Raw genomic sequence first — 12,717 nt, 5'->3', positions numbered from 1 at the left:
AAATTTTATCTCTTGATTTCCAAACTTGGAACACACATTTTCAAAGTATTCTCTAATGATCTTGTGGGCTTCATTGGTGCCTGTTTTAGTAATTTCTTTTTCAGGTTATCCCATGGGTGATGGAACATTGTACCCTTGTTGTAGGAGCTTGACATTTTCCTTCCCCATTTCTTCAGTGAGTCACTGTTCATTTAAAATGTATTGTTTAGTCTTAAAGTATTTGTGTGTTTTCTAAGGGTCACTGTGGGGTGGGTTTTTCCCATCGCATTCAGGGATTATTTCTGCTCTCTGTCTGCCTGTAACATCAATTTTTAGAGAATGGCAGGATACCTGTTAAATCCACTTTCTCAGTATTTTATAGAATTTGGAGCCCAAAATTCTGGGTATTAAATACTTACCTATAAATTTTTACTTAAAAAATTAAATAATTGTGTCCTCTTGAATTGTTCTCTTTATTAGCATATAGTGACCCTCTGTGCTTTATCACACCTATCCTATCATCCATCCATGTATCTATCTATCTATCTATCTATCTATCTATCTATCTATCTATCCATCCATCCATCCATCCATCCATCCATCCATCCATCCATCCATCCATCGTGTGTGTGGGTTTGGGTTTGGGTTGATAGATTTCTCACTTTTATTTCATATGAATTCAGCCATGTGGGTTGTCTTCACTTGGGTTTATATTCAGGGGGAAACTGGCTGCAGTAACATTTCTGATGTTTGGACAGTAGTACTAGTATTAGCTGCAGGAGTGAGTTCTGTGTCCCTTACTTGTCCCTATAAGATTTGGAGACAGGGACACTAGCCTCCTGGTTGGGGGGAATGTTGCAAACTCACAGGGATTAAGAGTATCAGTATTTTAAGTAGTCAGTGAAGGAACTATGGAGAAAAATAGAGTAAGAAGGAAAGTATGTGGGTTAGAGGTTTAAAAAAAGCAGTAGAAAACAATGTATATTAGATTTAGAGAAATGAGACATGGATCTAAGAGCCTTTTCCAACATGATATAAACCACAGCATATTAATCGACTACTTAAGGTACAAAAGTATGAATATGGAAGAATTAAATTCTTAAAATGAAAAAAGATGTATGTGTATAAAATAGGTTGCTAAAATCAAAAGATTACTGATAAAAGGCCATACTGGATAAAAGAGAAGAGGTACTGTGTTCTCAGGAGTGCTTCTGGACCCTGGGAGGGGAGAGTCTGTCCCTGTGTTGTGTGCATCAGGGTCTGCCACCAACTCCATGGAGCCCCTGTACCTCCTCCTTGCTGTGACCTGGCTGGGGCTGTCACAGATCTTAGCTTTGTACCTGCGCCTGTGCTTCTGCCCCTCTACACCGTCTAGCTTGGTGTTTTTTGGTGCTTCCGGCCAGATGCTGTACCATGCTCCGGGTTTTACAGCTCCTTCCCTGGGTCTGATTCACTTGTTGTGTGTGATTTCTCAACTCCACAATCCCTACTCTTTTGCCGGTCAGGCACAGACTTGGCTCAGTCTCTGGCATTCTTTATACTTCTCCACTGCCTGGCTGTGAGATTACCTGTTACTTCTCCAGGCAGTGGTGGGGAAGGAGGATTTTAAGTGTTGGAAGCGTTCAGTTTCAGGTTCTTCCACCTCTTTCTAGGGTGTAATTTCCTGAGGTCTAGTTAGCTTGATGTTCTGACTCCAGTTTGAATTTCCAGCAGCTCACACTTGTCTGTCCTGGTAGCTCTCATGCTTTCCCTGGGAGCTAGGAGTCCCTTCAGGGCACTTGCTGGCAAGATTCAGCCCTGACCATGCTCCTTGGTGTGGTCAGATGAACTAACTGGCTTCTTTGGGGGCAGGAAATGAAATCCCACTCTGTCTTCTTCCTGTTTTCTGTAGTTCTTTATGTTATTTCTCCATTTTATTCTTTGATTTCTCCTTTTATCTTGGCCTTCTTCTACCCAGACTGGTGAAATCACAGATGTAGTTTGTAACCTGCAATCTTCCCAGAATGTCAATGTCAGTGTCTGTCTTCTGAGTCTGAGGCGTCTGTAACTTGTCATTTTCTCATCCAGTATCACAGGTACATTGAGATCACAATAAAGCAGTGCAGGAGCTCAGGGATCGATTGCAAAATTCACGGTCTCATCCTGCTGGGACGCATCCGGGCTGAGGAGGAGGATTTGGCAGCGGTTCCTTTTCTGGCTTCAGATAACGAGGAGGAGGAGGATGACAAAGGCAGCACTGGGAGGTGAGAGCTTCTTCCTCTGGGACTGGCTGCCTTCTGTCCCATCCCCAGTTTGTGAATCGTGCCTACTAGGATGCTTAGTCGAGTTGTCAAAAATAATTATCTTGCAAGAAAATAAAATATAAAAAATGCACATTTCAAAAAAAATGACCATTAGAGAGAAGATTGGGGAAAAAAAGCTTACTTTTGTTTTTAATCTGAAACATTCTGTTCCTGTTTTGGTTTAAATCCCTGTAGCTTCCTTTTGTTTTCTGTGCTAGATCATGATTTTCGGTAGACATGGTACGGCACATTCTATTGCTAGCTATTTTACTGTTAACTTAAATGTTTTAGCTTTTCTTTATTATGGTAAAATACATTAAGCCTGATTTTCCACTTCTGCAGTTTTAAGCTTACAGCCGGGTGGCATTACGGACATGGACGTTGTTACACTGCTGACTCTGGGCTGCTCGAGGCTCTTGTGTATAATTCTTGTTACCTGACTCTGTAGGTGGGGATGCCTGCTGCTGGGGCTGCCATTCTGTGCGTGTGTGTGCAGCAGCTTCTGTGGGTCCGTCCTGTGGTGGACGGTGACACTGGACAGACTCTCCTGCATCAGCGTGGTGTTGGAGCTGGGAAGAAAGGGGTTGTGTGGGACTGCAGTGGAACATTGCCCCGGACAGGAAACCTCAGTGTTATGAAACAGGGTGTGTCAGGGTGACAAAGATTCTTCCATTATGTGTTAATTCCATGACGTGTGTAACAAGGACTACTTTAGGCTTCCTTTGGAGTCCTGACAGAAACATTGTGCTGATCACTTTCCTCACAGTTGAGCTTTTGCAGATGGGTTAGTGCATGTGGGGTTGTTCAGACAAACGTGCAAAACACATTTCAGTGTCTCCAACACTGCTCCTGCCATGCTGGCTTCCTAGTAGGGCCAGAGCCTTCCATAGGCGGTGGACGCAACTCAGGTGACCAAACGCATTTTGCTGTAAGTGACTTTCAGTGATGTAAGGAGACAGAGAGCAGCTCCATCTGTACTGCTGCTCAACACATGCTCTTGTCATCAGTGCCACAGCTCTGGAGCACTTGCCTGTATACAGACTGGTGGTTTCATGTGCTAAAGCAAGTCTTTGAGAAGGACTCCTTACTTGGAGGAGCTCTTTATGTTTTAAATGCTTTGTTTCTACCTTTGTTTCCTGTCTAGTCTCATTAGAAAGAAGACTGCCAGGTTGGAGTCAGCTGCTACAATAAGAACCAAAGTGTTTGTGTGGGGCCTGAATGACAAGGACCAGCTGGGTGGGCTCAAAGGCTCTAAGGTACCTACCCCGTTCCCTGTGCCTGACGGCAGTGCTTGCGGCTTCTGTCTGAGGCTCAGCAAGGCAGGCTCTTTAACCCTCTTTCTAGATGTGGGTTCTGAGTTCAGACTGTGAGCTGCTTCTCTCCTTTATATACAGTTGTATGGAAAGAATGCTTTGTGAGCACAGAGAAATGGGACAGTAGATCTGTGTACACTTGTCATTGTGGAGTGGCTGTGGGTAGAGACCCCCTCCCCCCTCCACTCATTGACACACTCATTTTTTTTAAAACGGTTTATTTATTTATTATGTATACAGTATTCTTAGTATTCTGCATGTATGCCTCCAGGCCAGAAGAGGGCACCAGATCTCACTACAGATGGTTGTGAGCCACCATGTGGTTGCTGGGAATTGAACTCAGGACCTTTGGAAGAGCAAGCAGCGCTCTTAACCACTGACTGAGTCATCTCTCCAGCCCTCACTCATTCATTTTTGTATCCTGATCATGGTTTCCCCTTCTTCCCCCTTTTACCCATTCATTCGTTCACTTATCATTCATTCATTTATTCATTCATTCACTTATCATCCATTCATTCATTTTTACATCCTGATCATGGTTTCCCCTCACTCCTCTCCACCCAGTCCTTCCTTTCACTGTTGATTAATCCTGAGACTGCTGGGCAGTGGTGCTACACGCCTTTAATCCCAGCACTCAGGAGGTAGAGGCAGGTGAATCTCCGTGAGTTCCAGACCAGCCTGGTCTACAGAGCGAGTTCCAGGACAGGCTCCAAAGGTTTTCTGTGTCTTGAAAAAACAAACATTTGCTTCTATGCTTATACTTGATTTCACAAATAATTGAGTTAAAGGCTAATTTTTGAAGTGCTTACTCACAAAAAAGGTGACATTTTCCAAATAAAAAAATAGAGTAACTCTAACAAATAATGCATCTGAATTAGGACTGAATTAATTGTACATTGTATCTTGTTTGATGAGGTCCAAAAAACCCAACTTACTCTAATTTTTAGTATTGGGGGACAACTTCACCTGATGAGATCTGTTCTTTTTAGTCTCTGTGGTGACAACATCAGTCATGTGCCTCTGTCACTGGTATTACTAGGAAGCAGAGACTGCTGGAACTCACTTACTTGAACTAATTTATATTGTTATTTAGGCAGCCTTAGATGTCATTTATGTCCTGAGGTCACAGATCCCCATTTTGCAGTGGTTAGGTATAGGTATAGGTATATTGATGGTTAGGTATAGGTCAGGTATAGGTATATTGATGGTTAGGTATAGGTCAGGTATAGGTATATTGATGGTTAGGTATAGGTCAGGTATAGGTATATTGATGGTTAGGTATAGGCCAGGTATAGGTATGTTGATGGTTAGGTATAGGTCAGGTATAGGTATGTTGATGGTTAGGTATAGGTCAGGTATAGGTATGTTGATGGTTAGGTATAGGTCAGGTATAGGTATATTGATGGTTAGGTATAGGTCAGGTATAGGTATATTGATGGTTAGGTATAGGTCAGGTATAGGTATGTTGATGGTTAGGTATAGGTCTTATCTGGACTAGAGCCTTTTTTACCTCACACTTCCAGGTTATAGTCCAGTCCATTCATGATGCAAAACAAATCACCATATAATAATACAGGGTTTCTTAGGCAGGATTTTTAATTTTAACCACATCTATCACAGTGAAAAGCAGAAACATGTAATTTCCTTTCTTCCTTCCTTCCTTCCTTCCTCCCTCCCTCCCTCCCTCCCTCCCTCCCTCCCTCCCTCCCTCCCTCCCTTCCTTCCTTCCCGCCCTGGATGGCCTGGCACTAAGCCTGCAGTCTGGGCTGCTCTATACTCACAGAGATCCTCATCTGCCTCTGCTTACCAGACTTTGAGATAAAGGATGTGCCACACCATGCCCAGTTAGCACAGTTTCTTATGTATGTGAGTCACAGTCAGAGTGAGCAAGGCTGTGACAGAACACCTCAAAGAAGCACTCCCATGAAGAGAGGTGTGCTTCGGTCCACATTTCGAGAGGAACACAATCTGTCATGGTGGCAGCAGCTTACTTACTGCATCTGAGCAGATCAGGAAACAGAAGACTACAAGCAGTCTGTGGTGCTGTAACGCTCCAGGCCAACCCCCAAGTATCTCATTTCTTCCACCTAACTCCCCCTTGTTGTAGAGTCTCCAGTTCTCCAGAATAGACCACGATTGGAGAGTAAATGTTCAAACACATGAACTGGTGGGGCATGTTGTCCTCAGGTCACGGCATGCTTATTTCTTCTTAGACCTTTCAGTACAAAAATGTTCACAGGTACCAAGGTAGACAGGTTTAGAGTTGTGACTTCTCTTGTCCTCATTTCAGACTCCAAGTGTTGTCCACAACTGGCTGCTCTTTGTATGTTTTCATGCATATGGCAGTTCCTTAGGCACCATGTGCTTTCATTAGTCCCAAACTCATTGCTTGGGCTAGGTTGGCTGACCAGCAAACTCCAAAGGATCTAGCCACCTTTCTTTCCCAACAATGAGTAAGCACAGGACAGCTGCCTTTCTTCTCCAGCATTGAGAGTATAAGCACCGAACAGCACCACAACTGGAGGTTTCTCTCCTGCCTGCCAGTTCGAGGCTTAATATTAATTATAAAAGTTCGACCAATGGCTTAGGCTTTTACTAGCTAGCTCTTACATTTAAATTAACCATTTCCATTGATCTGTGTATCTCCACGTGCCCCACGGCTTACTGGTAATGCTCTGGCATCTTACTCTTCCAGACTCTGCCTTCCCGCCTGTTCAGTTTGGCTATCCCGTCTATCTGTATTCTTCCCTGCCATAGGCCAGAGCAGCTTTATTCATCAACCAATAAAGGCAACATATATTCGCAGCATACAGAAGGACATTCCCCATCACACCACACTTGGTTCTTTTATTGAACTCTGGATTGGACTCAAATCCTCATCCTTGCATGGCGAACCCTTGACTGAATCTTCTCCCCAGCCCCTGATCTAATTGTGTTTCTGTACTGTAGACCCACTATAAGTAAATCTAATTGTATTCTTTCATCTCTAAAACACTTTAGTTTGTACTTCTAAGAGCTAAGAACTCTTGTGGTTAAGGTAATCACAGACTGACAGCAATTCTGTATATCATCTGTTAAGATCACTTAGGGGTGAAAAAGTATAAACATTCTCTTTTTCTTCCTTTGCTTTAAAAAATCCTTCCAGATCAAGGTTCCTTCATTCTCTGAGACTCTGTCTGCTCTGAATGTGGTTCAGGTGGCTGGTGGATCTAAGAGTTTGTTTGCAGGTATGATGATTTTAGTATTGGTAAATTATGTTGAACACACATTAAACAGTGTGGCCTTTATGTTGTGAGAGCTGAGACTTCTGACTGCTCCTTGCAGTGACTGTGGAAGGGAAGGTGTACTCCTGTGGAGAAGCCACAAACGGCCGGCTGGGGCTGGCTATGTCCAGCGGGACGGTCCCTATTCCTCGGCAGATCACAGCCCTCAGCAGCTACGTGGTCAAAAAGGTAGCGGTCCACTCAGGTACGAGCCCAGCACCAGTGCACAGGGGCCTGATGTGCCTCTTGCTTTGCAAGTGTTTCAAGCCCTTCAGGAACTCTCTGAAGTATCCTTGTGTTCTTTTTTAAGTTTTAGTTAACTAGTCTGAAGAAAGAGGTAGATGATGTGACTCAATCTAAGATTAGTTATTAGTACTTAATAAAGCTTTTTGGAAGCCATCATTGTTGGCATTTCAGGTGTGTGTTGTACCTCTCAGAGGATTTGTGCTCAGTCCTGGAGCGCTTGTGTCTGTCAGGCCCTGCACTTTTTAGCTATGAAACTGTAAAGTTCTGTCACTTAAATAGGGTATCTTACTATGAAAACTCAGTGGCTCCCATGAAATTTCCCAGAGCATCAATGAATTCTCAGTGTGAGAAAAGTGGTTTTCAAGCAAGTTCACTGCTGCCCCTCAGCTTCCGCTTTGGCATTACTGAAATGTTCTGAACACCGTGCCAGGTCCCGAGGGATGGAGCCAACTCTGGATACTAAACTCAATTCACACTTGTACTGGTTAGGATTCCAGAGGACCTATGTGCGAAACAAGGACTTACTCTTCTCCCCTGTTAAGCTCCTGGTAGGGTCTGAGCCCATCTGTAAGGCATCTGCCTGTGAGGAGCACTGGCCCTTCTGGCCTGTTGCTGTGGGAAGGTGGCTGTAATACTCTAGCCTGTGCAGCCCTTCTCTAGAGCTGGACTTGTTGTTGCCCCTGATAGTATATGGAGTTGTCTGTTGCTGAGTCCCTGCTGCCGGGAGCCCCGTCTGCTCTGCCTTGGAGCTCAGTAGTTTGTAGATCCCTCCCTGACTATGCAGCCAGAGCTCACGCCTGTAACGTGAGGCAGAGCGCTGGGATGGGAGAGTGTCGGGGAATAAAAGTTCATTTATTTTACATATATGTCACCCAGAAAGCTTTCTGTGATAACTGTGGTGATGGTTCTGTTATTCATTTAGCTAACACATACACATCGAGCACGTGCCACCATATGCCAGGCAGAGTAGGTAGCACACGGTGAACTCTTTAGACATTACGTGTTGACAACCTTCCCCTGTGTATGTTGCAGGTGGCCGGCACGCTACAGCCTTACAGTGGATGGGAAAGTGTTCTCGTGGGGCGAAGGTGATGATGGGAAACTTGGATACTTCAGTAGAATGTAAGACTCTTCCTCAATCTTGCTCATTCCTAAGAAACTGTTAGCTAGTAATAATAGGGTATTTTCACAGTTGTTTACAGAAAATTATTGATAGAAGTTATTTATTGATATAAATATTAATATTAAAACCGTAGATGGATACACTGTAGTTTGATCCACTCTCTTTTTTAAGGTTTGACAATTAGGGTGACGTATATTTTTTGTTGATCATAGATGGGCCGTCTCTGAAAAACAGCTTGGTGTTGTAATAAGAGCGGCGGGGCTGGTTCCTAGGCACCCAGCCGCCCGCATTGGCTAGCTTATGCCCCGAAATAATTACACGGAAACTGTATTCTTTTAAACACTGCCTGGCCCATTAGCTCCAGCCTCTTATTGACTAGCTCTTACATATTGATCTAACCCATTTCTAATATTCTGTGCAGCCCCACGAGCTGGCTTACCAGGAAAGATCTTAACCTGCGTCTATCTGGAGTGGGAGAATCATGGCGACTCCTTACTCGGCTTCTTTCTCCCAGCATTCTCTTCTGTTTACTCCACCCACCTAAGGTTTGGCCTATCAAATGAGCTAAGGCAGTTTTCTTTATTAGTTAACCAATGAAAGCAACAGATAAGATACAAGACCCACCTCCATCAGCTTGGTAAAAAGTGTACTTTTCTCTTGCCCTAGGAACTGTGACAAGCCAAGGCGGATCAAGGCCCTGAAAACCAAGCGCATCAGGGACATAGCCTGGGGCAGTTCTCACAGTGCAGCCCTGACGTCCATCGGGGAGCTGTACACCTGGGGCCTGGGCGAGTATGGCCGCTTGGGACACGGTGATAATACCACACAGCTGAAGCCCCAAATGGTGATTATACACATTTTCATTGCTTATAAAAGCTTTTTCACTTTGTTTTTTCAAGTGAAGATAAGCCTCAAGTCTGGGTTTTTAAAGACACGAACAATATACTGACTTTCAGTCTGTGGAAAAATTCCCATTGCTTTCCCAGTTCCCATGCTTCATTCTGTTTTTACGTTTGCAATCGAGTAGGTGAAAGTCTTTCTTGGTCACAGAGTAATCCAGGTTGCGTGTGGAAGCCGAGATGCACAGACACTTGCTCTTACTGATGAAGGTAGGAGCTGGTTGAGATGCTGAGTGTCCTCTGGGTAGGGATGTAAATACTAAGAATTTACCTGAGGTGTTTGCTTTTTAAACCTAGGTTTGGTGTTTTCATGGGGTGATGGTGATTTTGGAAAATTGGGCCGAGGGGGAAGTGAAGGCTGTAACATACTCCAGAACATCGAGAGACTAAATGGCCAGGGTGTGTGCCAGATTGAGTGCGGAGCTCAGTTTTCCTTGGCACTCACCAAGTTAGGAGTGGTGTGGACATGGTATGTAAGCTTCCTCAGTGTCATTGCCAAAGGCAGACTGTTTGGAGAGCCCTGGCTTTGCCCTGTGCCCAGCCTCGGCTGCTTGTAAAACTTACTTTCTTACTCATTTGGCATCTTTTTGTGAAAAAAAAAATCTATGTTGAATTGAGATTACTGATAAAATTATGAAAAAGGAATATCTTACAGTTCATTTTGTAAATAAATCTATAGACAATTTCACCCAGTTTGTGTGAGGTTTATATAGCTTTAAAAAAATTGTGAATTACATTATACTGGAAGCTACATGAAATAAGACAACGAAACAGACTTCTAACTTCCTTATGTCATGTCAGGCAATTAGCAACTTGAAAAGACATTCCAGATAGCGCTTGGGAGGGGGGTTGGCGGTGTGCTCTATTCCGTCTCTTTATAATCCATAGTAACTGAGTTCTTATGTGACACATGACAGCACGAGAGGTCTTCCCCGCCAAGTTAGTCTGCGCTGATTTGGATGTGGTATATATTCTGTGTGATGTTATCACTCCACTCTAGAAGGTGTGGTCGTGAAAGTGTTCCTGTAGCATTGCCAGACTGTAACCATGTAGTGATCCGGAACTGCTGCTTTGTCCTCAGGGGGAAAGGGGACTACTCCAGACTGGGCCACGGCTCAGATGTGCACGTGCGGAAGCCGCAAGTGGTGGAGGGACTGAGAGGGAAGAAGATCGTGCATGTGGCGGTCGGAGCCCTGCACTGCCTGGCGGTCACAGACTCGGGACAGGTGAGGCTCAGTGACCTGTGGTAAGGGCTCTAGCAGTGCTCGGCGGGTTTAGTGCTTGTCTTGTCCAGACTGGAGGACGCGCTGACACCCAGCCTTCGGAAGTCTGGAGCCGGAGAATAGCTAGTTGCAGGCCAGCCTACGTTACATAGTGAGTTCTGGTGGGCCAGCCTGGGTCACATTTTCAGCATGCCACACCAAGAAAATAAAAACAACAAATATCCCTTAGACTCCTGAAATGCTTAGGTGAGTTTAATATTAGGTTAGTGCAAAAATAATCACGGTTTTTGTGTTGAAATTTGCCATTTGATACTGAAATATATTCTAAATAAGTTTATTATGTTTATTGTACATAATTCTTACTTTTTTATAATCATTTTATCTGTGGGTGTTTATGTCTGTCTGTCTGTCTGTGTGCACACATGTATAAGTCAGAGGGCGACTTTCTAGAGTTGGTTCTCTCACCATGTGAGGATTGGAGATTGAGCTCAGGTTGTCAGTCTTCTCCACAAGGACTTAATGCTGAGCCATCTCAACGATCCCTATCATGCATCATTTTACCTCTCTCTCTCTCTCTCTCTCTTTCTCTCTCTCTCTCTCTCTCTCTCTCTCTTTCTCTCTCATTCTCTCCATACACATATACATATATGTATATGTGTGTATATATATATGATGACTTATACTTGTCATTTATTTTATACTATTGAAATGATACTAGACAAAACCAAGTTTTAGTGATTTTCTTACTCGTTTCATTTGCAAAAATGTGTCTCTTGGCTGTAATGGTTTCCATTTTGATTAATAAATACTTGTTTTGAACCTGTTTACAGTAATTTAAAATTCATGCTTCAAAACTGTAATCTGTTTTGCGCCAACCTAATATTGGAGAGCTGTTAAGGTGGAGCAGAGTTCATCTTGTTTACTGGTGTATTGCTTAAGTGTTAGCACAGGTTGGGGGGGGGTCTTGGCAAACCATCCTTTACATTGTGAAGTCCATGCTAGAATATAAAAATTATTGAAAATACTCCCACCCCTAAGGTATTAGCAGCTTTTACTTTGGCGGGGGGAACCTGATGTTTGATAGAAGCTATACCTATATAAGAGAGGCTGAGGCTGTACATAGATGATAGAGGCTATACCTACATAATAGAGACTGTACTTATGATAGAGGCAATAGCTACATAAGAGAGGCTGTACTTACATGTTTGAGGCTACACCTACATAATAGAGGCTGTACTTATATGATAGAGACTGTAGCTACATGATAAAGACTGTGCTTACATAATAGAGACTACACCTACATAATAGAGACTGTACTTATATGATAGAGGCTATAGATACATAATAGATGCTATGCTTATATGATAGGCTACACCTACATAAGAGAGACTGTAGTTACGTGATAGAGGCTGTACCTACATAATAGAGACTGTACTTACACAATAGAGGCTATAGCTACATAATAGAGGCTGTACTTACATGATATAGGCTATACCTATGCAACATAGGCTGTATTTACATGATAGAGGCTATATCTACGTCAGAGAGGCTGGACTTACATGATAGAGGCTACACGTACTTTACTTTGGAAATACAGGATTTCGTAGATATTATTGATTTTGTTGTTTTAAGAAGAGTATGCCATGACTAGCCCATGGAGCCATATTTTAAACTTGGTTTATGAAAACAAAATTAACATTGTTTAGTTCAAAGTGAATTATGCTTTATAACTGTAAAACCTAAGAGCAAATTACTTGAAAAATGAGCATGGTATTTTTCTTTTTCGTTACCCTTTATAGTATAGTGGATTTACTGTACTTAGCCAAAGCAGTACATCCTCTGTCTTCCACCCAAAGAAGGACGAATTAATTAGAATAATATTAAATAGCATTTATAGTTGTTAAGCATTTTCATGGTTGACTTTTTTCCCTCCGAACTGAATGTACGCATGCTCTTTTGTTATATTGTTAAATACATTTTATCTTTAAGAGTGCAATTCTTTCAAGGACCATGACATGTTTTATGCATTTTCAAGTGTTTTTAGAAATAATGTAAAGTTGAAAAATATAATTTTTTTCCCCTTTAACAGGTGTGTGCTTGGGGGGACAATGACCATGGCCAACAGGGCAATGGCACAACCACAGTTAACAGAAAGCCCACCCTGGTGCAGGGCCTGGAGGGCCAGAAGATCACTCGAGTGGCTTGTGGGTCCTCACATAGTGTAGCCTGGACGACAGTGGACGTAGCCACGCCCTCTGTCCACGAACCTGTCCTCTTCCAGACGGCAAGAGACCCGCTGGGTGCTTCCTACTTAGGTAATGTTCTCCTGTAGACTGCATGGCCGCCTAGGTGCGTGTGGTCCTGCTGACAAAGGTTGTGCTCTGCTGGC

At 43.3% G+C, this 12,717-nt stretch overlaps 1 protein-coding gene across 1 annotated transcript in view; it reads left to right on the top strand.

The window, feature by feature from the left end:
- LOC130865098 (E3 ubiquitin-protein ligase HERC2-like) overlaps window positions 1-12,717 on the top strand; it is a 33,541-nt gene that overhangs the window by 2,691 nt on the left and 18,133 nt on the right. The window contains exons 3-13 of the mRNA XM_057755981.1: window positions 2,047-2,222; window positions 3,406-3,517; window positions 6,720-6,801; window positions 6,899-7,042; window positions 8,116-8,205; window positions 8,628-8,751; window positions 8,873-9,050; window positions 9,234-9,315; window positions 9,403-9,574; window positions 10,187-10,331; window positions 12,418-12,643. Of these exons, the coding sequence (XP_057611964.1) occupies window positions 2,047-2,222; window positions 3,406-3,517; window positions 6,720-6,801; window positions 6,899-7,042; window positions 8,116-8,205; window positions 8,628-8,751; window positions 8,873-9,050; window positions 9,234-9,315; window positions 9,403-9,574; window positions 10,187-10,331; window positions 12,418-12,643 (1,531 nt within the window). The remainder of the gene's footprint in view (window positions 1-2,046; window positions 2,223-3,405; window positions 3,518-6,719; window positions 6,802-6,898; window positions 7,043-8,115; window positions 8,206-8,627; window positions 8,752-8,872; window positions 9,051-9,233; window positions 9,316-9,402; window positions 9,575-10,186; window positions 10,332-12,417; window positions 12,644-12,717) is intronic.

This window comes from Chionomys nivalis, chromosome 23 (genome assembly GCF_950005125.1).
Source record: "Chionomys nivalis chromosome 23, mChiNiv1.1, whole genome shotgun sequence".
Lineage (NCBI taxonomy): Eukaryota > Metazoa > Chordata > Mammalia > Rodentia > Cricetidae > Chionomys > Chionomys nivalis.
Note: the sequence above shows the minus strand (reverse complement) of the source record. Positions and strands in the feature narration are given on the sequence as shown.